The following is a 23,333-nucleotide window of genomic DNA, read 5'->3' on the forward strand; positions in this document are numbered from 1 at the left end:
CTATTTGTGACTTGTAGACAATGACTTAGATGCTATACCTTGCTTCTGCAACTCTGGCAGAGGTGGTCCTCCATTGTGGAGCATGTGCTTTCTGTTGTAGATGCCTCCTGCTCATTCAAGACCAACACCTTTCAATGTGCAGGAAGCACCTAGCACCAGAAGAACACTATGCTATGCAGTGGAAGATCATTTCTAGACTAACTAGAAAGCAGTGCATGCTTAAGGAAAGTATCCAAGCCTGTTTCATTTGCATATGAGGACAGAAACACCACCCCATACCATTCATCTGCCTTCTTCTCTGTTTAAAAGTTTGTAAATAGTAACGTACCAGTGGTTGGGATCCCTATCAAGTGACCATTATATAAAATCTTTTGTAAACTAAAAAAGAATCTGTTGCTCACATGCAAATGACTAATATAACCTGACATATGCAATCACCTCCTAAACATCTGGGGAGCTAGTATGTTTTGTGAACATATTTGCATGTTTCTTCTATTTCAGTCAAACAGCACCAGAATTTCTAGAACCTCAGGACAGCAGGATATCAGTCACTTTCTAGACACAAAGCAAAGACTGTATTAGTCACATTTTCCTATCATGCAGAAATCTCTTGGCCAGAAATTTTCATCCAATCAGACAAATGATTGTTTTTACAATAACTTCCCTTCTGCATTCTGAAGAACTGACTGATTAAAAAAACCTGATAAAGTGCATTTTTAAAATAACCCAGTATTGAACAAAAAAAAAAAAAAATACCTGACAGGAGAGGCATGAGGTCGAGCTGCAATAATGCTGCTACTCCATGTTTCTTCGAATGTGCACCAGCTTCTTTAGGGGATGATTTACGAGGTACCACTTTCTTTTCTGGAGTAGCAGAAACGTTTTTTCGTTTACTTTTCTTTTCTGCTACCTGAAGGAATACTGGAGGAAAAAGATTTTTTAAAAAACCTTGCAAAGGTAACCGAAATTTATCTAATCCCAAATCATATTTGTTAAACATGTTTAAGAAAGCATATGAACATATGAAGCTGCCTTGTACTGAATCAGACCTTTGGCCCATCAAAGTCAGTATTGTCTTCTCAGACTGGCAGCGGCTCTACAGGGTCTCAAGCTGAGGCTTTTCATACCTATTTGCCTGGACCCTTTTTTGGAGATGGCAGGGATTGAACCTGGGACCTTCTGCTTCCCAAGCAGATGCTCTACCACTGAGCCACCGTCCCTCAAAGCAGTTGTTTGATCTTCTAGAAGTTCAGATGATTACCATTTGGCCAATATCCTGGCAAGCATTTGGCATACAGAGACTCTAACCCAATCCAGCTAGAGGGGGTACAGTACTACCAGATTCCTCGACACGTGAGAACAAGAGGCTGCTACAAACAGGTGAAGTATATTCCCATGTCCAGTCGAAGAACCTCTGCTTGTAGCAATATCCGTCTCCCAAATTTAATTGGGAAGGAAATGGGTGCCCCCCCCCACCTTCAGATAAGTAAAAGAAAAGAACACTGATCCACAGGCATAAGTATGGTCATGGATACCCAAACAAAGCTTTTACTTTTATTGCAGGAGTGTAGACCAGGCTCAGACATATCAAAGTAAAAGCAAACAACTCATGAAAGAAATCATTTTTCTCATAATGCTTTTATTTTATTTTATTTTTCAAATTTACATTCTGCCCTCCCCACAAGCAGGTTCAGGGCATATTACAAATAGTTAAGCAATCTGGCTTTAAAACAATGCACAAATGAATAAATAGTTAAAACATATTAAAACAAAGAAATCTAAAAACAAATTGCAGCAGTTGTTACATGCCTGGAGATTTCCTGCCTCTGTGCCTGGAATAATAGAATGCTACCTCAGACACCTGACTGGCTCCAACTAATTGGTATCATGGTGGCAAAGGGGACTAGTTTAAGGAGCTTCCCATTTGCAAAGGCACCTCAAAAAGTCAACACTAATAAACAATTCTGTTGCTGTTGAGGGAAAAGAAAATTATTCAGGAGTGTGGCAATCTTAATTCACCTAAGATAAGGCAACTAGGGCAATAGAGCTTGGTATTTATCCACTATCTCTGAAGAGCATGAGATTAACAAACAACTCCAATATCTTTCCCTCCATATGGACCAGTGAAGGAAGACTCACAAGCTACATTGGCTTAAACATTTCTAAATCATCTATATCAATTATTTTCATTGGTCCAACAATATACCATTTGTGTGGGCTAACTGCAATTCTGATAATGGGTCTGAATACATAGTCTGAGAGGAAAGTAATATGTCCTTTTTGGTCTATCCTGGTGACTGAAGCCCCACAACAGATATGCAAATTATAACAGCAAAGGGGATGAATGAAGCAAAACAGATCTAATTAGAAAATAAGAAAGAACAGATTTTATTTTTCATTCCATTTTAATCAAGGCAGTGTAACAAATCCCTAAATATTTATTAAAATAACCTTGTATCTCTTTCAATTAAGACATTTGAATCTAACAACAGGTTGCTCATGAATCAAAATACACATGTACAAAACTCAAAACTAGAAAGACAGGTTGCTTACCTGTAACTGTAGATCTTTGAGTGGTCATCTGTGCATTCACACTCATGGGATAGTGCGCCTGCGCCGATCCCCGAATCGGTAACTGAAAGCCCGGGATTTTTTCGCGCTCGGCGCCACTGAGCATGCGCACGCGACCCACTGCGCATGCCCACCGGCGCCAGCGCGGGGATCCCACCAGTTCCTTCCTGACCGCTGGAAGCCCCTTACTGGAGGGAGACCGTCAGCAGTGGGGAAGGAGGGCGGGTAGTGTGAATGCACAGACGACCACTCGAAGATCTACAGTTACAGGTAAGCAACCTGTCTATCTTCTTCGTGGTCTCTGTGCTTCACACTCATGGGAGATTAGCAAGCAAAGCATACCTGGAGGCGGGAAGACGGTCAACCGGAAGAAACAGCTTGCAGCACCGCAGCTCCCAACCGAGTCCTCTGCTGAGCATGCACGTCCAGCGCGTAGTGCTTCATGAAGGCATGCGGAGAAGACCAGGTAGCCGCCTTGCAGACATCGGAAAGGGACACACCCTTCAGGAATGCCACCGACGTGGCCATCGCCCTTGTGGAGTGTCCACGAACAGGTCCAGGTAAAGGCTTCTTCGCCAACAAATAACAAAGTTTAATTGTCTCAGTAAGCCACTTGGAAAGTCTTTGAGACGAAATTTTGGACCCTAACTTAGGGGCAGAGTAGGAGACAAAAAGCTGGTTGTCTTTACGAAAACCCCGTGAACGGTTTAAATAAAACAGGAGGGCACGCTTAACATCTAACGCATGCAGCCTACGTTCCTCATCCGAGGAAGGGCTAGGGTAAAACGTGGGTAACCAAACTTCTAGGTTGAGGTGGAATTGAGAGACCACCTTCGGGAGAAAGGTAATATCTGGAGCTAAAGAGACCCCAGACTCTCTGAAGGCAAGATAGGGGTAGTCATAGCGCATCGCCGTGAGCTCCCCCGCACGACGTGCTGAAGTGATGGCAACTAAAAATGCAGTCTTCCACGACAAAAGTTGCAGGGAACACGTTGCCATAGGCTCAAAAGGACGACGGGTCAACTTGTCCAGTACCAGAGTCAAGTCCCACAACTGTGAAGGGGATCTAGAAGGGGGGTGAAGACGAAACAGACCCTTCATAAACCTTTTGGAGTGAGGGTGAGCAAAAACAGAGTAACCCTCTACTGAGTCATGGAAAGCAGAGATAGCTGCCAAATAAACCTTAATGGAGGAGAAGACCAGCCCCTCATCCACCAAAGCCAAAAGAAACTCAAAAATAGCCGAGAGCCCAACAGAGGCCGGCGGCATATGGGAGTCAGCCACAAAGTCACTAAACTTCCTCCACTTCCTCTCATAGGAGGCCCGGGTGGAAGGCTTCCTACTGCTTTGGAGGACCTGCTGGACCCTGGTGGAAAAACTCAGTGGTCGATGAGCCACGCCGTCAGCTTCAGGTGTGGCACGTTGTGATGGAGTACGTGACCGCCCTGGGCCGACAACAGGTCCGGTTCTGCCGGGAACTGGTAAAAGATCCCCTTCGACTGCTGGAGCAGGATCGGGAACCAGCCCTGACGGGGCCACCAAGGAGTGACCAGGATACAACGTGGCTTCTCCTGCACTAGCTTGTGGACTACCTTTGTCAACAGAGGCAAGGGTGGGAACATGTAAAGGAACCAGCCCCCCCATTGGAGGAGGAGTCCGTCTCCCAACGAGGCTGGATCCGCACCTCCCCTGGCACAGAACAAGGGGCACTTCTTGTTCTCTGTCGTGGCGAAAACATCTAGCTGTGGGTACCCCCAAAGCTGGAACACCGGCTCCAGGAACTGCCATTGCAGTTCCCATTCGTGTGGAGAGGCTCCACCCCTGCTGAGAGAGTCCGCCTGTATGTTGAGGACCCCCGGCAGGTGTGTCGCCTTCACAAAAATGTCCCACTGGAGGCACTCCGTCCATAGATCTATCGCCAGCGAGCATAGCCTGCGAGACACTGTCCCCCCCTGTCTGTTTATATAGCATAGGGCAGTGGTGTTGTCCGTAAGCAATGCCACAGTCTTCCCTGCCAATAGTGGACGGAAGGAACGAAGAGCAAAATGAACCGCCAGCAGCTCTAGATAGTTTATATGGCACCGACTGAGTTCTGGTGACCATCGGCCCCCCACACATAAGTCTTCCAGGTGCGCTCCCCACCCCCATAGGGACGCATCGGTAGCAATAGTCACGGTTGGGGTTGGGAGATGGAATGGAGCCCCTTGACAGATGTTGCTCTCTGATCCCCACCACAGCAGAGATCAGAGAGTCCCAGGTGGGATGGTGAACCTCTTTCGAGGAGAGTCTTTGAGAGGGCGGAAGTGGCGCAAGAACCACAGCTGAAGACCTCTCATGCGCAGTCTTGCGAAACGCAGCACGCTTGTCATCGCAGCCATCAACCCCGGCATCCGCTGAAGTTGTTGGGCCGTGCCCCACTGCCGCCTTTGAAGAAGCTGTACCAGATCGATGACATCCTTTGCTCTCTGCGAAGGAAGAAACGCTCGGTGTTGTTCTGTGTCCAGCAGAGCCCCTATGAATTGGACCGTCCTCGAGGGAGTAAGATGGGATTTCTTCAGGTTGACCTGCAACCCCAGGGTGTCGAGAAGACGCAGAGTGATGGCAATGTGTGCTGTCAGACTGTCCCTTGACTTCGCCACGAGAAGCCAGTCGTCGATGTATGGGAAAACAACGACTCCCTGAAGACGAAGATGGGCAGCCACCACACTCATCAGCTTCGTGAACACCCGAGGAGCGGTAGACAGTCCGAACAATAGAGCCCTGAACTGGAAGTGCCGAGCATCCACTGCAAACCTTAGGAAACGCCTGAACGTAGGATGAATGCTGACATGAAAGTAGGCATCCTTGAGGTCCAGGGTCGCCATCCAGTCTTCCTGATTGATGAAGGGTAGGATTGTTTGCAGAGTGGCCATTCTGAACTTCTGGTATAGAATAAATTTGTTCAGACTCCGAAGGTCCATGATAGGCCTCAGACCCCCGTCCCGTTTGGGGACCAGAAAGTAGCGGGAGTAAAAACCTCCTGTCCTGGCCTCCGGTGGAACTACCTCTATGGCTTGTTTCTGTAGGAGGTTGTTCACCTCCGCCAGCAGAGGTGGGGAAGGGGGGGTGGTAACTACCACGGACTGACCCGGAGTCTGAACAAACTCTATTTTGTAGCCCTCTTTTACGATGGACAGAGCCCACCTGTCTGTGGAGATCAACTCCCAGGCAGGCAGGAAAGGGCGTAGGCGGATGGAAGAGCCAACAGTGGGAACGATGAAGCGTGCTTGCAGGAAGTCAAACCCCCTGCTTCTGGGGACGAGCCCCCTTGGACTTGTTGGAGGGTTGGGCCCCGTAGCGGTTCCTACCGTTACCGGGGTAGGGAGGCCGTTCCACTTGTGCAGAGCGAGGACGCCACTGCTCAGGGGAGAACTTCTGGTAAGGCTTCTTGGTCCAGGGTTTGGGCCACTGCTTGGATTTAGGAGCCTTGGAAGAAGATTGGACGCCCAAGTTTCTGGATGTCTTGACACTCTTATCGAACTCTTGCAGCGCCGTGTCGGTTGTGGTGCTGAAGAGCCCGTCACCCTCAAACGGTAGGTCTTCAATGAAGGTCTTGGTGTCTTGGTGTAGTGCAGTCGACCTGAGCCAAGAGTGCCGCCGGATGCAAACCGCAGATGTAATGGCTTTGGCTGAAGCTTCCACCATGTGTTTCGCTGCAGCCAGCTGCTGTCTGGCCACAGCGAGACCTTCCTTTTGCAATTTCATTGCAGCCGTCTTCTTATCCTCACTTAAAGAAGAGAGGAAGGGGGAAAGCTGTTCCCACACGGCATACTGGTATCTAGCCATGCAGGCAGCATAGTTAGATACCTTGATGCCGAGTGCCCCCGCTGAATAGACCTTGCGGCCCATCCCATCGATCTTCCTGCCCTCCTTGTCCGGTGGGGAGGAGTGAACCTTCCTTGCCTTCGAGGAGGAGAAGACCACCACTGAGTTCGGACGTGGTTGGGTGAACAAAAATTCAGCACCTGCCTCCTGGACCCTGTACATGTGGTCCAGGCATTTAGAGGAGACCGGTGTCGAAGAAGGTTTCTTCCAAGGTTCTTTGACGGCCTGAAGAATCACCTTAGTAACCGGGAGGGCCACCGCAGTGGACGTGTTCCTCTGCATTATATCAAACACGTCGTCCACTACGGGTTCCGGCTGGGTCACAGGCAGTCTGAGGGTGGCAGCAATACGTCTCACAAGGTCCCCATAGGACTTCAGATCCTCCGACGGCGAAATCGGAAGGTCCTCCGCCGTCTGGGAGCCTGGTGAGGGTTCCAAGTCCTGAGCTTCACTGTCCGACTCCGATGACGAAGAGTCACGTTGGGTGGAATGCTCTGAGAGCCTCGGGGTCGACTCTCGCGGTGGAAGTTGAAGTGGTTGTAGACTACGTGGGGCTTCGACCGGAACTAGCTGTCGATCCGGGGGAACCGACGCCGACGCCGATGCCTTCCGGGAACGATGCGAGACCCTCGACACCGAAGAGAACTCCGAAGCTCGTTCCCAGTCTTGGTAGTCCTCCGGGTACCAACGGTAAGACTCGTACCGGGAGTAGGGAGGCTGCCACCGACGCTGCTCCCATGGTGGTATCGGGAAGCGTTGCGGGGTATAGGGTGGATCTCGCCTGGGTCGGGGCTTGAATGGCGGGTCTATGACCGGTGCCGAAGCATCCACTTCCGAAGCCGAATCGCTGATCGACCGTCGACGTGAACCTGAGGACGAAGACCGTTGGGTGAGGTCAATCTCCGGCTCCTGCTCCGACGCCGACAGGCGTTGTTGGGATGCTGGGCTCCGGCGCGGGGAAACCCGAATTGTTTTCGGCGGATTTGCCGACGTCGATGCGCCACCCGACGGGGAAGGAGTGCGGGGTCACTTACGCTTCTCCTTCGATTTCGCCTTTTTCGGAACTCGGGTCCCCGAGTCCTCACGGCGTTTCTTAGCGGGCGTATCCACCGAGCCCTCGCGGGCACGTTTTGTGGAGCCACGCTCTTCCGGCAGTTCTAAAGTCGGGATCGGAGCGGCATCGGCCGATGTGAGCTCCTGTGCCGGGGTGTCAGTCGATTTCGGTGCCGATCCCTCCATCGGTCGATGAGGACGAAGCGCCGATTCGGTTAACGCCGCCGATAATTGAGCCGCATGGTTCTTCCTGGTCTGTTTCGAGAACCGAAGGCAATGCGGGCACGACTCTACTCTGTGCGATTCCCCCAAGCACAACAGGCACAGAGAATGGCCGTCCGGAGGGGCAATCTTCTTCCCGCAAGCACAGCAGCGCTTGAAAAACCCCCAGCGACTTTCCATAAGCAGTCGCACGAAAGCAATTTCTTTCTGCTCAGAAACGCCTGAGAGAAAGGCGGGGGAAAAGCGAAAGCAGAATACCCCAAGGGGCAGTCCGCCGGACAACGAAAAACGCTTTCTTTCTTTTTTACTAACTATCACTAACTAATACTAATAACTAACTAACTAACTATTTACAAAGACAAACGGGCTAGAACGAGAGAAAAAGGTACTCTCACCGACCGGAGAAGCAGAAAGGGAACCTCTCTAGCGCGGCGGTCAGAAAGGAACTGGCGGGATCCCCGCGCTGGCGCCGGTGGGCATGCGCAGTGGGTCGCGTGCGCATGCTCAGTGGCGCCGAGCGCAAAAAAATCCCGGGCTTTTCAGTTACCGATTCGGGGATCGGCGCAGGCGCACTATCCCATGAGTGTGAAGCACAGAGACCACGAAGAAGATCTATAAATTACAAAAGGCAACCAAGATGATTAGAGGGTTGGTGCATCTTGCCTATGAGGAAAGGCTGGAGTCTGGGTCTTTTCCCTTACGAAAAGACACGACTAAGGATGAGCATGATAGAAATTTATAAAATTATATATGGAGCAGAGAAAGTTGACAAAGAAAACTTTTTCTCCCCCTCCAAAACCTTGAAGGCATCCAATGAAGTTGAAGGGCTGTAGATGGACAAAAGAAAATAGTGCTTTATACAGTAAGTGATTAAAATGTGGAATTCGCTGCCTGAGGATGTGACAGCTACAGCCATACACATCTTTAAAAGGGGATTAAACAGACTAATAGAGGACAGATCTATCATGGCTACTAGCCATGGTGAATGAGGGGAATCTACATGTTTAGAGGCAGTAAACCTCTAAATATCAATGCCAGGAGGCAACACCAGGGAAAGGCCTCAGCCTCTATGCCCTGCTGCTGGACCTCCAGAGGAACTGGATGACCACTGTGTGAGACAGAATGCTTGAAAAGATGAGCCACTACTTCGATTCAGCAGGGCTTTTCTTAAATTTTTATAACACTTTTCTCTCAGACAAGCCTCTGATACATTATATATATAACATAGCAGGAAAGATCTTGCCACTGTAGCACATACCTTGGTAACATCTAGATTAGATTATCGCAATGTGCTCTAGACAGGGGGCTGCCCTTAAGGACTATCTAGTGTTGGTAAAGAATGCTGAAGCCATGTTGACTGGTATGGGTCACAGTGACCACATCACTCCAGTCTTGTTCCATATACACCAGCTCCCAATCTGCTTCTGGGCAAATACAAGGGACTGGCTTAGGATGTCCTCACCACCTGAGGCAAAACAGGCAACCTGAGATAAGGCCTTCTGAGTCATAGCACCAAACCGTTGGCACTCCCTCAGATTTGTTAGACTCCTTCTGTCATTGCCTTTCATCAGCAAGTGAAGACCCCCAGTAACTCTTATTGGTCCTTTTTCCTTTTTTATTCTTTAGTTGTACTGTCAAATATTTTTGTGTGTGTATGTGTGTGTATCATACACATCTATATGTACAGCTGTTTAAATGTTTTAAATGTTTCATGACTTGATGTTCTCCACTAGGGATGAACCCGCAAGAGAGACAGCTGTGCAAAAGTATCATCAGTGGCTATTAGCCACAGTGTGTGTGTATATATAAAATTTTTTGCCACTGTGTGACACAGAGTGTTGGACTGGATGGGCCGTTGGCCTGATCCAACATGGCTTCTCTTATGTTCTTAGGTAAACAAACAAACAAAGCACAAGGCTCACGACCAACACACTGCAGTCTAAATGTATTTCAAACATCTCAAATCCATTTTGAATATGAACAAAACATAGTAACACCAGTTACTTGTAAATACACTGACTTGAGAAAAATCCACAATACAAATTGCTCTCCATCCGTCGAACCTGCGTCTTCTCAATAGTTAAAGTGCCCAAGCTCCGCTTTTCTGCATGCAGTCGCTGAGTGGTGAGTAAACGCCTCGATGGCTATTAAGCAAAATGTCTTCCAATATATGATTATAAATGGATGGACATGAACCAACCAACAAACTCGAGTTCAAGCATAAACAAAGCCAGTTCATGGTTCATGAATTAGGGGTCCAAGAGAACATGATCCCATGTTCCAAGGTTTGTGCAGGAGGGTATTTCATGGGAGGGTTCATGGAAGGGTATTTAAATACCTTTGGAGCTTACATCCAGGTCCAGTGACCCAATCAGAAGTGACCTCTGAAGGCATTTAAGTGCCATGGCCTGACCCAAGTGAGTTCCAAAGGCATTTAAACACTGTCAAAGCCCACCTCTGGGTTGGACTGGCCCACCTGAGCCCTGAGAGCAACCTGATCTGGAGGTGGGCTCCGACAGCATTTAAATGCCTTTGGGTCTCACTTTTAGGCGGGGTTGTGGCTCGAGTGAGCTCTGAAGACATACAAATGTCTTTGGAGTCCACTGCTTGGTCGTGCTGCAGCCATGCCCCTGACCAGAAGTGAGCTCCAAAGGCTTCAGAGCTCATTTCCAGGTGGGGCTGAGATCCCACAAACTTCCCAAAGAACAAACTAGTTCATGCAATCAAGATGTTCATGAAAACCCCAAATCTCCATTTTTTTGGTTTGTGCCTACTCCTATTCTCCACCTTATTTGGGTGGAAAGGCAGCATATACATGTTTTAAATAAACATCTGCGATTATACTATGTAATGATCCATTTTTTATCATTTCTAGAAATCAGCATCCTAACAATCTCTGCTTTTATTTCTCTTTTTAAATGTTTCTATTATTTACTATTGGGTAGCGTCTGATGAAATATTAGAAATGAAAGGAGATGAGCCAGGAGTTCACATCCCAAGACAGTGAGGCTTCAGTAATCCATACATTGCCACTTCTTTATTTTGTGGTTTGCGGTACATGTCAGTAGAAGCTGCCAAGGCTTCAGGGGCCTAAAGAGAGAACTTCAGGGCCAGAGGCTGGGGCCTCATTTAGAAAGCCAACATGAACTCTGGGTTTGTGTGTAGACTTCAGAAACCTCTTGAGGTGTAGTTAGAAGTATGCTGCAAACACCACTGACAGGCCATAGGAATAGGCTTTCCAATCCTCAGGTCCCAGTGAGGGATCCCCTGGTTTTACAGCCTTCCCCCAACCCCCAGCCAGCTGGCTGGCGGGGGAGAAACCCCGCCCCCCACAGCCACCACCTACCTGTAGATCTCCGGCAGCTTTAAAAACCTGTGAATAGGTTCCGTTTTAAAATGTGTGCGTGTACCTTTAAATAAGAGCAGGAAGCAGGAAGTATTTCATTGGGAAGAATCAGAAACAGTTCGCTTTGTCAAAGCAGAGTTTTGCTTTTGTCTCAGAGCAAGTAAGTGTGTTAGGGTTGCCAATCCCCAGGTGGGGCAGAGGATCCCCAGTTTGGAGGCCCTCCCCTCACTTCAGGGTCATCAGAAACGGGGGGGTGGGGAATGTCTGCTCGGCACTTCATTATTCTCTATGAAGACTTATTTCCATAGGAAATAATGGAGAAATGATCTGCAGGTATCTGGGGCTATGGGGGGGCTGTTTTTTGAGGTAGAGGCACCAAATTTTCAGTATAGCATCCAGTGCCTCTCCCCAAAATACCACCCCCCCAAGTTTCAAAAAGATTGGACTGGGGGCACAATTCTATGAGACCCAAAAGAAGGTGCCCCTATCCATCATTATTTCCTATGGAAGGAAGGCATTTAAAAAGGTGTGCAGTCCTTTTAAAAGTGATGGCCAGAACTCCCTTGGAGTTCAATTATGCTTATCACACCCTTGCTCCTGGCTCCACCCCCAATGTCTCCTGGCTCCACTTCCAAAGTCCCCAGATATTTCTTGAATTGGACTTGGCAACCCTAGGAAGCTTCTGAATTGGCTAGGCCTGGCATAAATACCAGGAGCTTGGCCTTCTGATTTTGCACAGTCAACAGAGTAGTTGTACCACCTGCAGTACTTTAGACTCCAGTTACCAGCCCAAATTACTAACCTTAACCCTGAACAGGAATAATTAGCGTTACAGTTCCCAGAATTAATAAGAACTGATAATAAATGAAGTCAAATGCCACACTGCATATATTCAAACCAATGTAAGCATCTGTATAAGCCCTCTCCACCACACCTCTTCTTAGAGGCCATGAAGGCCAAAACTTATATTTAGCCAAGTTCTTGGCATTTTGAAATGAGCAACACCTCTTTCTGTAGAAAGTAGGATTTCCTGTCTCCTTTTAGTATTGCTTCACTGCAAAGACTATTATCAATGTTATGGGGACAGTTGGTCAGAAACCTAGATATAAAATGTCAGGGAGTTCATTCTATATATCATAACTGCTTTGTTGTTTATATTAGAAGGTAAGGAAGAAGTACATACTTTCCCTAAACAAAACAAAAGTTAGTCTGTTCCTGCTAGTTTAGTTCACAAATCATAGGGATTATTACTAATTTGTTTGGGGGGGGGGGGGGCGTGGTAAAAAGAAAATGAAAACATGGAAAAATAATTACAGCACAGTAAGCAGCTCAAAGAGGAAGGAATCCAACCATGACTCAACAGGCTTAAATTATAACAAGCAAGCAAACTCCCCATAAGGTATGTAAATGCTTATCAGGAGTATACAGAAGAAAAGGCTCCAACTGCTTCAGCTGTAAAGGAAAAAACGGTTTGAAGATTAAGCTGCAGTGCGTGGAACTGATCCCATAAGTCACAGGTCTCCAGAGTCATGGGAAAGCACTGAAGCAGAGCTGAAAGACAAGCATGGCATGTATGGCAAAGGGTGAGGCTGGACTGCTCTTTTACGGCATGCAGATATGCCAGCTCTTAATCAGCATGCATGACAGCAGGCTCCAGAGAGACCCGGAAGCTCCCCTCCCTTGCTTCAAATGCTGCAAAGGTCTCAGGCTTCAGCAGTAATTTCTGAGACAGAAACCACAAGGAAGAAATGTGTCCCAGGAGAATAGAAATTACAGCAAGAGAACACAGGAACAATTACACAGAATTCAGTGTGTGATAAGACAATAATGAGGAAAGCTCTCTAGATTAAATAGGGTTCACATCCATGTCACTATTGCTTACAAATGTCCATGAATATGATGATGAAGAAGAAAAAGACTGAAGATTTATACCCCGCCCTTCTCTCTGAATCAGAGACTCAGAGCGGATTACAATCTCTTATATCTTCTCCCCCCACAACAGACACCCTGTGAAGTGGGTGGGGCTGAGAGAGCTCTCACAGAAGTTGCCCTTTCAAGGACAACTCCTGTATTAGCTATGGCTAATCCAAGGCCATTCCAGCAGCTGCAAGTGGAGGAGTGGGGAATCAAACCTGGTTCTCCCAGATAACAGTCCGCACACTTAACCACTACACCAAACTGGCTCTCATTAAAATGTAGCTAAAGAATAAATACATACACATGAGAGTTAGAATCTTTAAAAATCAAAAGAAAAAGCAACTTCTGAAGGGGCCATGGCTCAGTGAAAGCTCATCTTCTTGGTATGCAGAAGGTCCCAAGTTCAATCTTTGGCATCTCCCATTAAAAGAACCAGACAGAAGGTGATGTGAAAGACCTCTATCTGCAACCATAGAGAGCTCCTTCCAGACAGTATTGAACCTGATGGGTCTGATTCAGCATAAGGCAAGTTCAAGTATGTAGACATGGACTCTATGCTCAGGGGTATAGCTTCCCCAGCTCTTTTCATTTCACACCTTTTTATGCTTCTTTGCAATCAGCAACTCCTGACTGCCCTACTCTATTGTTTTTTTCCTACTCTGTCACCTAAAAAGACAACAACCTCTAATCAAAAGGACTCTTAAATCTTGCATGACCAGTCTGTCCCATTAAGACACATAAACTAATCATGATACACATCAGTTATGCAAAAACTGTATATTGGGGGGTTAGTTACAGATTTGGGACCATCTGCCACAGGTCACCGAATCTCACCGAAATGCGTCAGAAATGGGGTTTGGGTAATTCTGCATTGTAATTCACTCCAGCTTTATGCCAAATGCCAGCCCTGCAAGACTGATTGGTTTTGTGGATTGCTGAGAGGTTTTGTGGGTTGCTGAGAGGCTTTGTGGGTTGTTGAGAGGCAGCAGACCATTTTGTCCTGCATTTAATTAACCAAGGACAAAATTAACCAAGTTTCTTCAGTACCATTCAGTTTGCACAGGAAACCCAACTACCTTCCTCAACTATAGGGACAGACTCTATATGCCCCCCCTAATTTTAGTTTTTCCACCCATCTATTGAGATTGGCCTAAGAAGAGGGGCAGTTCTATCTTGAGGGGTGTTTCAGGGGAGGGCCCCTCTTCCAGAATTCTCCTGTGTCACTGGCCTCCATTAAAATTAGGATTTGTTTCTAGGATTCTCCACTAGCTCTAGTTCTACTTTTGGTACTTACTGATAACTGAACTAATACCCTGTGTTTCTTCATTTTATCTCTGGGATTTTCACTGGGGCCTGTGATAAGGGTCCTGCACCATATTTCTGGTGGTCTACTGTGACATTGAAGAATTGGTATAACATCCTACATGCCCACATTCCAATCTGGCACACTGGGAAGAGCAGAATACAGTGGAGAATGAAGATGCCTGCAGTTCTATTCTGTGAGCAGGCCTTTAAATCAGGAGAGAGCCAGGGATGCCTCTGACCTAATACCTATACATTGCATCCAATTTGGAAAATACTAAAGGAATTTTTTCAGGTTCTTGCTGTCTTAAGAGAGCTTAAATATTTCATCACTTATATACTCACATGAATTCGATCGATCCCTCTTGTATCCTTGTTCTGAAGACTTCTTCAAATCAGACATTCCTGAACTTGTATGCTTAGTTACTTTAGCAGAACTATATTTCTGCTTTATATGTTTAGCCTCCCGGACAGTTCTCTCTTGAAGAGAAGAGGATATGCTTCCAGAAATACTGATGCAACTATAAAAAAATGGCAACATTTGAAACCTTTACAATCAATTTATTATTCAGGATGAATGGACATATTATGAGTGGGATCCAAAGACCATCTAAGACTCCATGATGTAGGGTTGGTCTCTCTATCTTCTGTCATACATTTTTATCCCACCATCTTTCCAAGCAGCTCAGGGTGGCATTCATGGTTCCATCCCTCCTCCTCTCCAACCTCATAACAACCCTATGAGTAGGTTAGAATAAAAGAGGGTGTCTGGTCTAAAGTCATGGCAGTGTGGACATCTCAATCTAGATCTCTTTGGTCTAAACCCAACCCTACACTATTTTTTCTTTTTAAAATCTGATCCCCCACATTCCATATTAATTGTCTTTTGAAATACTCTCAGTTTCCAAAGCAATTTTCAAAGTGGGATAGGAGGCTGATATTCAAAAACAAAGTCTGAAGTTCCCACACATTCACAGAACTAATTTCATGGGTTTTTGGATCCAGAAATTATTAATGCTATACCAAGAAATACAGCAAGTATGTAAGGAACTTGCAATCTAAAGGTGGAAAGGGAGGACGAGGAACAACAGAGGAAAGTGATGAATGTCTTAGCAAGGGTAATGAGGGATGGGTGAGAGAAAATGCAGTGGTATGCCCTTTAACTTTCCTTTGGTTGAGATCCAGATTATCAAAGCAATGTCTGACATGGCCATCAACATCTGAGGTTGTACGAAAATTCTTAATTGTATTTGTACTCTTGGAGGAAGAGAAAGATAGTACCAAATTCTAAACAAGTTTAAAACATATACTTGCAAAACTGGAACAGACTATTTAAACAATATCTGAACGAGTTGTGAAACATGGCTAAGCGAAGAAGAAGCAGTGTTGCATCATTTTCCATTATAAAGAATAGCATGGTTGAACCATTCATTTGTCACTGTGTAGCTTCCCCTTTAATCCTTACAAACAAAAGACTAGAAAAATTCTACACTAAAACCATACAAAGATGTAACTGCACAGAGATGACATGACCAAAAGAGGGCTATGAAAATGCAATCTGATCCCTCAGTCACTAGCTGCTCTATCACCCTGCTCAGAAAAGGGAAAGGAGGGGAATGCATAGGACAGCATCCTCAGCCAGGGGTTTGAAATTCATCCTGCAATGAGGCTGGGTCATTGTCCTCTAGGAAGCAAAATTTCATAACTTTCTTTGACTTGACCATAGTGAATAGATCCACCTGAGGATATCCCCAGGTGTTGAACACCATGCTGAGATACTTAGGCTGGATGAACTATTCATAGTTGGCCTAATATACACAGCTCAGCTTGTCTGCCTCCACATTCAGATTTCCCGGTATATGAATAGCTCTGGGAAATGCTCCAATGTCTGTAAGCTCCTCCTAAACCACTGTGGCCTCCAGAAAGAGACCTTGGGCCGCCATACTGCCCTGCTTGTTGAAATAATATATTGTGGAAATCTTGTCCCTTTGAATCAAAACCTTCCTGCCTCAAAGATATCTGCAAAGGGGTTAAGAGCAAGTCTAGCAGTGTGGAGTTCTAGAATGTTGACATGGAGGTACTTGATTCCAAAAATCCCTCACAGTGGGCACCCCATGGCAAAGGTGATCTGGAGAACCCAAAAGCAAAACTAGATACCCACGAAAAAGTTCAACTCTTCCAACCACCAACAGAAAGGCTTCAAAACTACCCTGGGAACAGAGAAGCATGTTTTGTGGGGTCTAAGCAACCATAAGGAAGGCCGAATGCAGAAGAATAGATGCTTTTGAGATGTGATGCTGGAGAAGAATCTTGAGAGTTCCTTGGACAGCAAGAAGATCAAATCAGTCAGTCCTAAGGGAAATCAACCCTGACTGTTCCCTGGAAGGTCAGATGCTGAAGCTCAAATACTTTGGCCACCAAATGAGAAGGCAGCACTCACTGGAGAAGATCCTGATGTTGGGAAAGACAGAAGGCAAAAGAAAAAGGGGATGGCAAAAGATGAGATGGCTGGACACGAATCTGAGCAGACTTTGGAGGATTGTGGAAGACAGGAAGGCCTGGCGTGACTTTGTCCATGGGATCGCAAAGAGTCGGACTCGACTGTGCAACTGAACAAACTTTTGATGGTGCTACCTCACATCCAGGGATACTTGATATTCTGCACCAGAGAACCATATGGTAAACATTCTGATGTGTGAGTCTTCAGCACTATCCAGATATGATTTACTTTATATAATTTTAAATCACCACACATCATGCAAGAAGCAACACCTGGCTTTCTACCATTTCATTCCTGGATGTGAGTTTTTGTATATTTTTAACTGACCACTGAGGAAGGCCCTTAGGGGTCAAAATACATATGGTCAGTGTAGTAATTAGTAATCCACCAAATGTAGTTGTGAAATTGTATATGTTTGGAAATATTATGCAGTCTGACATTCAGACTATACGTTTTAAAATTCATTTTTGTGTATGTTTTATAATAAATGATGTACATGTTATGACTTGTGGTATAGGCAGCTTGACCCTCCATTATACACTAAACTACAGCAAGGATAACATTCAACAAAATATTTCTCCCATACACACTGACCAATTCTTTGGAACCCATCAGGAGACAGTAGCATAACTTCATAGCGCAATAGTGTGAAAATGTATCATCTTGCCAAAAATGACCTTCAATGCTATGCATCAAAATGAACAGAATATTAAGGACTAATACTATGTCACATTGCTACACTGATGTTACCTGAAACTATTAGTGAAGACGTACAAAACATGGTGATTACTTTCTCTAACCAAAGAAGATGCTGTTATATTCAAAACAGTTTAAAAAATAACTCAGGAAACTTGTTCCTTGCATTTTGGCAAATGCATATATTTTGAAAAAGTAAGGCATATATATATACACACACACACGTTTTTAAAGGCCAGGTTCCTAATAAATCTATGAGATAAATCATGCATGCAAAAGAAGGCTTAGCTTTAAATATTACTTGACAATATTTTGTGCCAGCCATAGCAAAGGATTATTTTAAAGATTCTGCCAAAAGAGCACTAGGAGCTATATTATTTATTGGCAAGAATTTACTACATAATTAATCATCACTGAACAGTGGCTTCTGACATTAAATAGAAAGGCTGTATAATATAAGTGAAAAATGACCAATGCAATGAGATTTTACAGAACAAGACATGTCCACCAATCAAGTAAAAGTGATTTATATTAATGCCAGTCAAGCTAATAATTATGTCACACAATGTGTAGAATAACCAATATGAATGGGAAAAGACTAGTTTATCAGGATGGCTAGCACTGACCCAATACTGGAATTTAGCAAACTGTTCCTTCAATATGTCTGCACAATAATCACAAGAGGCAAATTTTAAATTCCTATTAATTCTCTGACAGCACAGGGGCAAATATCCAAAGCACAGGCTGAACTAACTCTAAAACTGAACAATGAGTAAGAATGACTTTATTAAGCAAGATGAAAATCTAGCTGCCCAGTCTAAGAAATAGGGAACTCCATAAATCTGCTAATAGCCAATACTTTTTACAGTGACTTCAAGGCTACCAAGAGGCACCTAAAGTAGGAAAATGAAGATATAACCCCTATTACAAATACATTATGAGAACATGAAGAAGGGGCAAAGTAGCATACACTGTCCTCTATGAATTCAGTCAAGTAAATGAATCAAGGCTACATGCCCGCAACTGTTATGTACACAGTACTGTCTTTGTACAATTAAGAAGCCTGGTAAAATCAGAATTTCAATCATGAGAGGGATTTATGTACTTACAGTTGCATATACCTAGGCTTCATGAAGATAGTCTAGTTAATGTAGAAAATGAAGACAGTGGGATAACACTGGAAAGTTGGCAGGGATTTTTTTTGTAGAAAAAGCCCAGCAGGAACTCATTTGGACATTAGGCCACACACCCCTGACATCACCATTGTTTCACACAGGGCTTTTTTAAAGAAAAAGCCCAGCAGGAATCCATTTGCATATTAGGCCACACCCCCTGACACCAAGCCAGCCAGAACTGCGTTCCTCTGTGTTCCTGCTCAAAAAAAGCCCTGAAAGTTGGTGTGGCAGTATCTTCGCATTAAAAAAGCTGGTGTTCTTTGATGCATGCCACAGCTCCCGCTCTATTGCTGAGACAGGCACAAGCTGCACACACGCTAGAGGAGCATTCAGACTTCTCCTGCGCATGCAGGGCGAGTGCATCAGACAGCTGGGAAATGCATCCTGCAGGTGTTTTACAGATTTGCTACCAGGAAGTTCCTAGTAGCTATTTAATTCGGTCCTAGCCTGTCCTAAAATGAGGTTAGGACAGGTGGGACTTGAGGGGCAGATGTTTGTATGTGATCATGCACATTAAATCCAGTGGGGAGGCATGGCTAGGTCAGGCCAAATCTCTCATGTGATCTCACCCAGTGTGTGCAGTCTTGGAGCACTGCTACCACCTACTGCTGTAATAAGTATAGGCTCACTGACACACACAGAGATTGTATTCACAGCAATTCACACTGTGTATGACCCAGTCAAAATTATGTAGTTTTAGTACTACTGGTTTCATTTGGAAAGAACCATTGGAATACTTCAGCAATAACTAATACTAACACCATACCTGTTGTACAGGCATTGTTAACGAACAATCTTGAGCTATACTACCATGCACATTTACTTGAAAGTACAAATTCAACAGACCTTGATTCAAATTAAACCTGTGTAAGATTGGGCTGTGAGGTTCAGAGTTTAAATTTCCTGAATTGCTTCAAGGGTTACATTTCATACAATGGAGAAATTCACTTTAACACATCTCTCACATGATAATTACCACTGCCATAGCATGATAGTGTGAAATAGCTATTTCCCTCCTGGACATATCCTTGTAGTAATATAGGTTTAATGACTGGCAAGTTTATCCAAGTGATAAGGTTATCACTTAATAATTGTCACTTCAAATGAAGTGTGAATTGGCCTGTAGGTGGATTAAGACTGTCATGTTTTATTTATTTGAATTTGATTTGATTTATATCCCCCCCCCCTCCTCCAAAGCAGGTTCAGGATGGATCACAACATGATAACTTAGTTCTTTGAAATCTTTCCTGCTCTGTCAACTATCACAGAAGAGACTTTTCACACCTCTTATCTTTACACAGGCCTGAGGAAAGAAATTCATATAAGACCTTATGATACCTGTGTGAAGAACATTATTATGAAGAACACATGACACAAATTAAGGGATCTCATATTCTACTCATTTTGCATATTTCAAATCTTTTTACATCTGTAAAAAGGCAATGCTATCCATCTTCACTGGCTTACAAACAGCACTTTCCACAGTGAACATCCCCAAATCAAGAAATAAGCTATTTGAACCTGACTCAGTAAAACCATAGCCCTATTACATATGTATCACTCAAGCATTAGGAACCTGAGAGTTTAATCCACTTTTGTGATCTGCAGAAGCCCAATTCAGGCTGACTCTAACCATGTGAGAGAACATGTTCACATGTACATCCTCAATATATGGAGTTTCTGTAGCTTATTTATAGTTCATACAAACTGCATGGTGACACTTTAAACAAGCAGGTAACCAATTAGAAAGATGCTCATGACCAAACAAATCCATCCAGTGGAGCGCAACTGATATTATAGTGAAAATGCCATTTATTCCCATTTGATTTAAGCATGGGTTCTGTAAGGGAAGATCTTGCTTCACTAACCTGTTACATTTCTTTGAGGGGGTGAACAAACATGTGGACAAAGGAGACCCGATAGATGTTGTTTACCTTGACTTCCAGAAAGCTTTTGATAAAGTTCCTCATCAAAGGCTCCTTAGAAAGCTTGAGAGTCATGGAGTAAAAGGACAGGTCCTCTTGTGGATCAAAAACTGGCTGAGTAATAGGAAGCAGAGAGTGAGTATAAATGGGCAGTCTTCACAGTGGAGGACAGTAAGCAGTGGGGTGCCGCAGGGCTGGGTACTGGGTCCCATGCTCTTTAACTTGTTCATAAATGATTTAGAGTTGGGAGTGAGCAGTGAAGTGGCCAAGTTTGCGGATGACACTAAATTGTTCAGGGTGGTGAGAATCAGAGAGGATTGTGAGGAACTCCAAAGGGATCTGTTGAGGCTGGGTGAGTGGGCGTCAACGTGGCAGATGCGGTTCAATGTGGCCAAGTGCAAAGTAATGCACATTGGGGCCAAGAATCCCAGCTACAAATACAAGTTGATGGGGTGTGAACTGGCAGAGACTGACCAAGAGAGAGATCTTGGGGTCGTGGTAGATAACTCACTGAAAATGTCAAGACAGTGTGTGTTTGCAATAAAAAAGGCCAACGCCATGCTGGGAATTATTAGGAAGGGAATTGAAAACAAATCAGCCAGTATCATAATGCCCCTGTATAAATCGATGGTGCGGTCTCATTTGGAGTACTGTGTGCAGTTCTGGTCGCCGCACCTCAAAAAGGATATTATAGCATTGGAGAAAGTCCAGAAAGGGCAACTAGAATGATTAAAGGGCTGGAACACTTTCCCTATGAAGAAAGGTTGAAACGCTTGGGACTCTTTAGCTTGGAGAAACGTCGACTGCGGGTGACATGATAGAGGTTTACAAGATAATGCATGGTATGGAGAAAGTAGAGAAAGAAGTACTTTTCTCCCTTTCTCACAATACAAGAACTCGTGGGCATTCGATGAAATTGCTGAGCAGACAGGTTAAAACGGATAAAAGGAAGTACTTCTTCACCCAAAGGGCGATTAACATGTGGAATTCACTACCACAGGAGGTGGTGGCGGCCACAAGCATAGCCACCTTCAAGAGGGGTTTAGATAAAAATATGGAGCAGAGGTCCATCAGTGGCTATTAGCCACAGTGTGTGTGTATATATAAAAAATTTTGCCACCGTGTGACACAGAGTGTTGGACTGGATGGGCCATTGGCCTGATCCAACATGGCTTCTCTTATGTTCTTATGTTCTAAGACAGTTAATTCTAACCTCCATAACAGTTATAATTCTAAACGTTATGGTAGTCTGGGTGATTTCTAAATTGGAGGAATTCAGTTAAGCATGTCAAAATAAGCATGGCCAGAGTAGGTTCTGATATATCAGGATCCTAAATATAAAAGTGATATGAAATTGAAAACATGAACTATTACACAAGGAGGAAATAAAAATCATTACCATTCAAATGAGTATGGTGTTTTCACTTGCATGAATGACAGAGAATGAATTATTCCTGCAGCAAGCCTGAATCAAGTGATCAGAATAAAAATCTCCAGGAGCTGAGATTAAAGCAAGGACATAACAGGTGTATAATTCAGAATTTTATTGTTGGATTTCTTGAAAATAAAACCTCCTTTGTCCAAAGAGCAGACAGGATGCAAGACCATCTGTGGGAGTTTACAACTCTGTTGAGATTTTCCCTGGAGCCAATAGAACAGGAAAAATAAATGAAGTAGTATGACTATGACTATTCTTTCCCACTTTCCATCTCCTCTTCCATGTACACTACAACTGCTTGCTACAAAAAAAACAAGACAAAAAGGAAGTTCACTTTCAGGATACAGCTAACAAAATAATGTGTGGAGAAGCAGGACAGATGTTTAAAGGTTCTGGGCTTATGACCTCCATGCCATAATTTTCAAGAACTTGTTTCCCCTAGATTAACCTAAGACATCACTTTTAAAACATTAACTGTTAAAACTAAGATTACTAGATCACAAAAATTCTAACTAGCTCACTTGCCCACAAATTCCTGTTTTAGCCATATGTAGGGAAAGCAATGGCCTGAAAAAAAGAAAGAAAAAGTTTATAAGTGTTTCCCAGGCTGCAGGGAATTCTTACTCAGGTTACCAGGCAAGTAGATACCAGTGCCTCTACATCAAACTTTTTCTAAAAGCAATCATCAGAACTAGAATCAATCAGAAACCTGTAGGTGCCACCAAGGACACTTTTTTCAACATCTAATAATGCAAAACAGATGACAACTGCTGCCTTGTCTATCTCCCTGATCAACATGCAGAGCCAACAACTTTCCCGTCCCCTAAAATTTGGCTGTCAAGGGTCAGGGTACTCTCCTGGACAAAAAATTATGTGGTACAGAATGGAAGAAGAAATGGGGCAAAATCACCCCAATCCCCATACAAGCTTGAACTCACTCAAGAGATTGAGAACAATTTCTTCTGAGTCATCCTGCCTGCTGCAGCCCCCAGGCCGCAGAATATTTTGTTCACAAGGGTCCACTGAACCCCAGCAACAGCATTTGGGAGTCATAAAGGACTGCTGGATGAAGGTAAGCAAAAATCTACTTCTGGAAACTCTTCTGTGAGAAGTTTGGATCCAACCCCATATACAGTGGGAACTATATGTTACTTTATAGCAGGGGTGGCCAAACTTGCTTAACGTAAGAGCTATACAGAATAAATGTCAGATGTTTGAAAATCACAAGACATGAGCATCAGATGTTAGAAAGACGGAAGGAAGGAAGGAAGGAAGGAAGGAAGGAAGGAAGGAAGGAAGGAAGGAAGGAAGGAAGGAAGGAAGG

The 23,333-nt window shown here is 44.6% G+C and overlaps 1 protein-coding gene across 1 annotated transcript in view; it reads right to left on the bottom strand.

The window, feature by feature from the left end:
- The window catches only part of LOC132572598 (uncharacterized protein FLJ43738-like), a 55,840-nt gene extending 55,052 nt beyond the window's left edge, over positions 1–788 (bottom strand). Inside the window, exon 1 of the mRNA XM_060239846.1 lies at positions 757–788. Within this exon, the coding sequence (XP_060095829.1) occupies positions 757–772 (16 nt within the window). The 5' untranslated portion in view covers positions 773–788. The remainder of the gene's footprint in view (positions 1–756) is intronic.
- Between the last annotated feature and the right edge of the window lie 22,545 nt (positions 789–23,333).

This window comes from Heteronotia binoei, chromosome 5, assembly GCF_032191835.1.
Source record: "Heteronotia binoei isolate CCM8104 ecotype False Entrance Well chromosome 5, APGP_CSIRO_Hbin_v1, whole genome shotgun sequence".
NCBI lineage: Eukaryota > Metazoa > Chordata > Lepidosauria > Squamata > Gekkonidae > Heteronotia > Heteronotia binoei.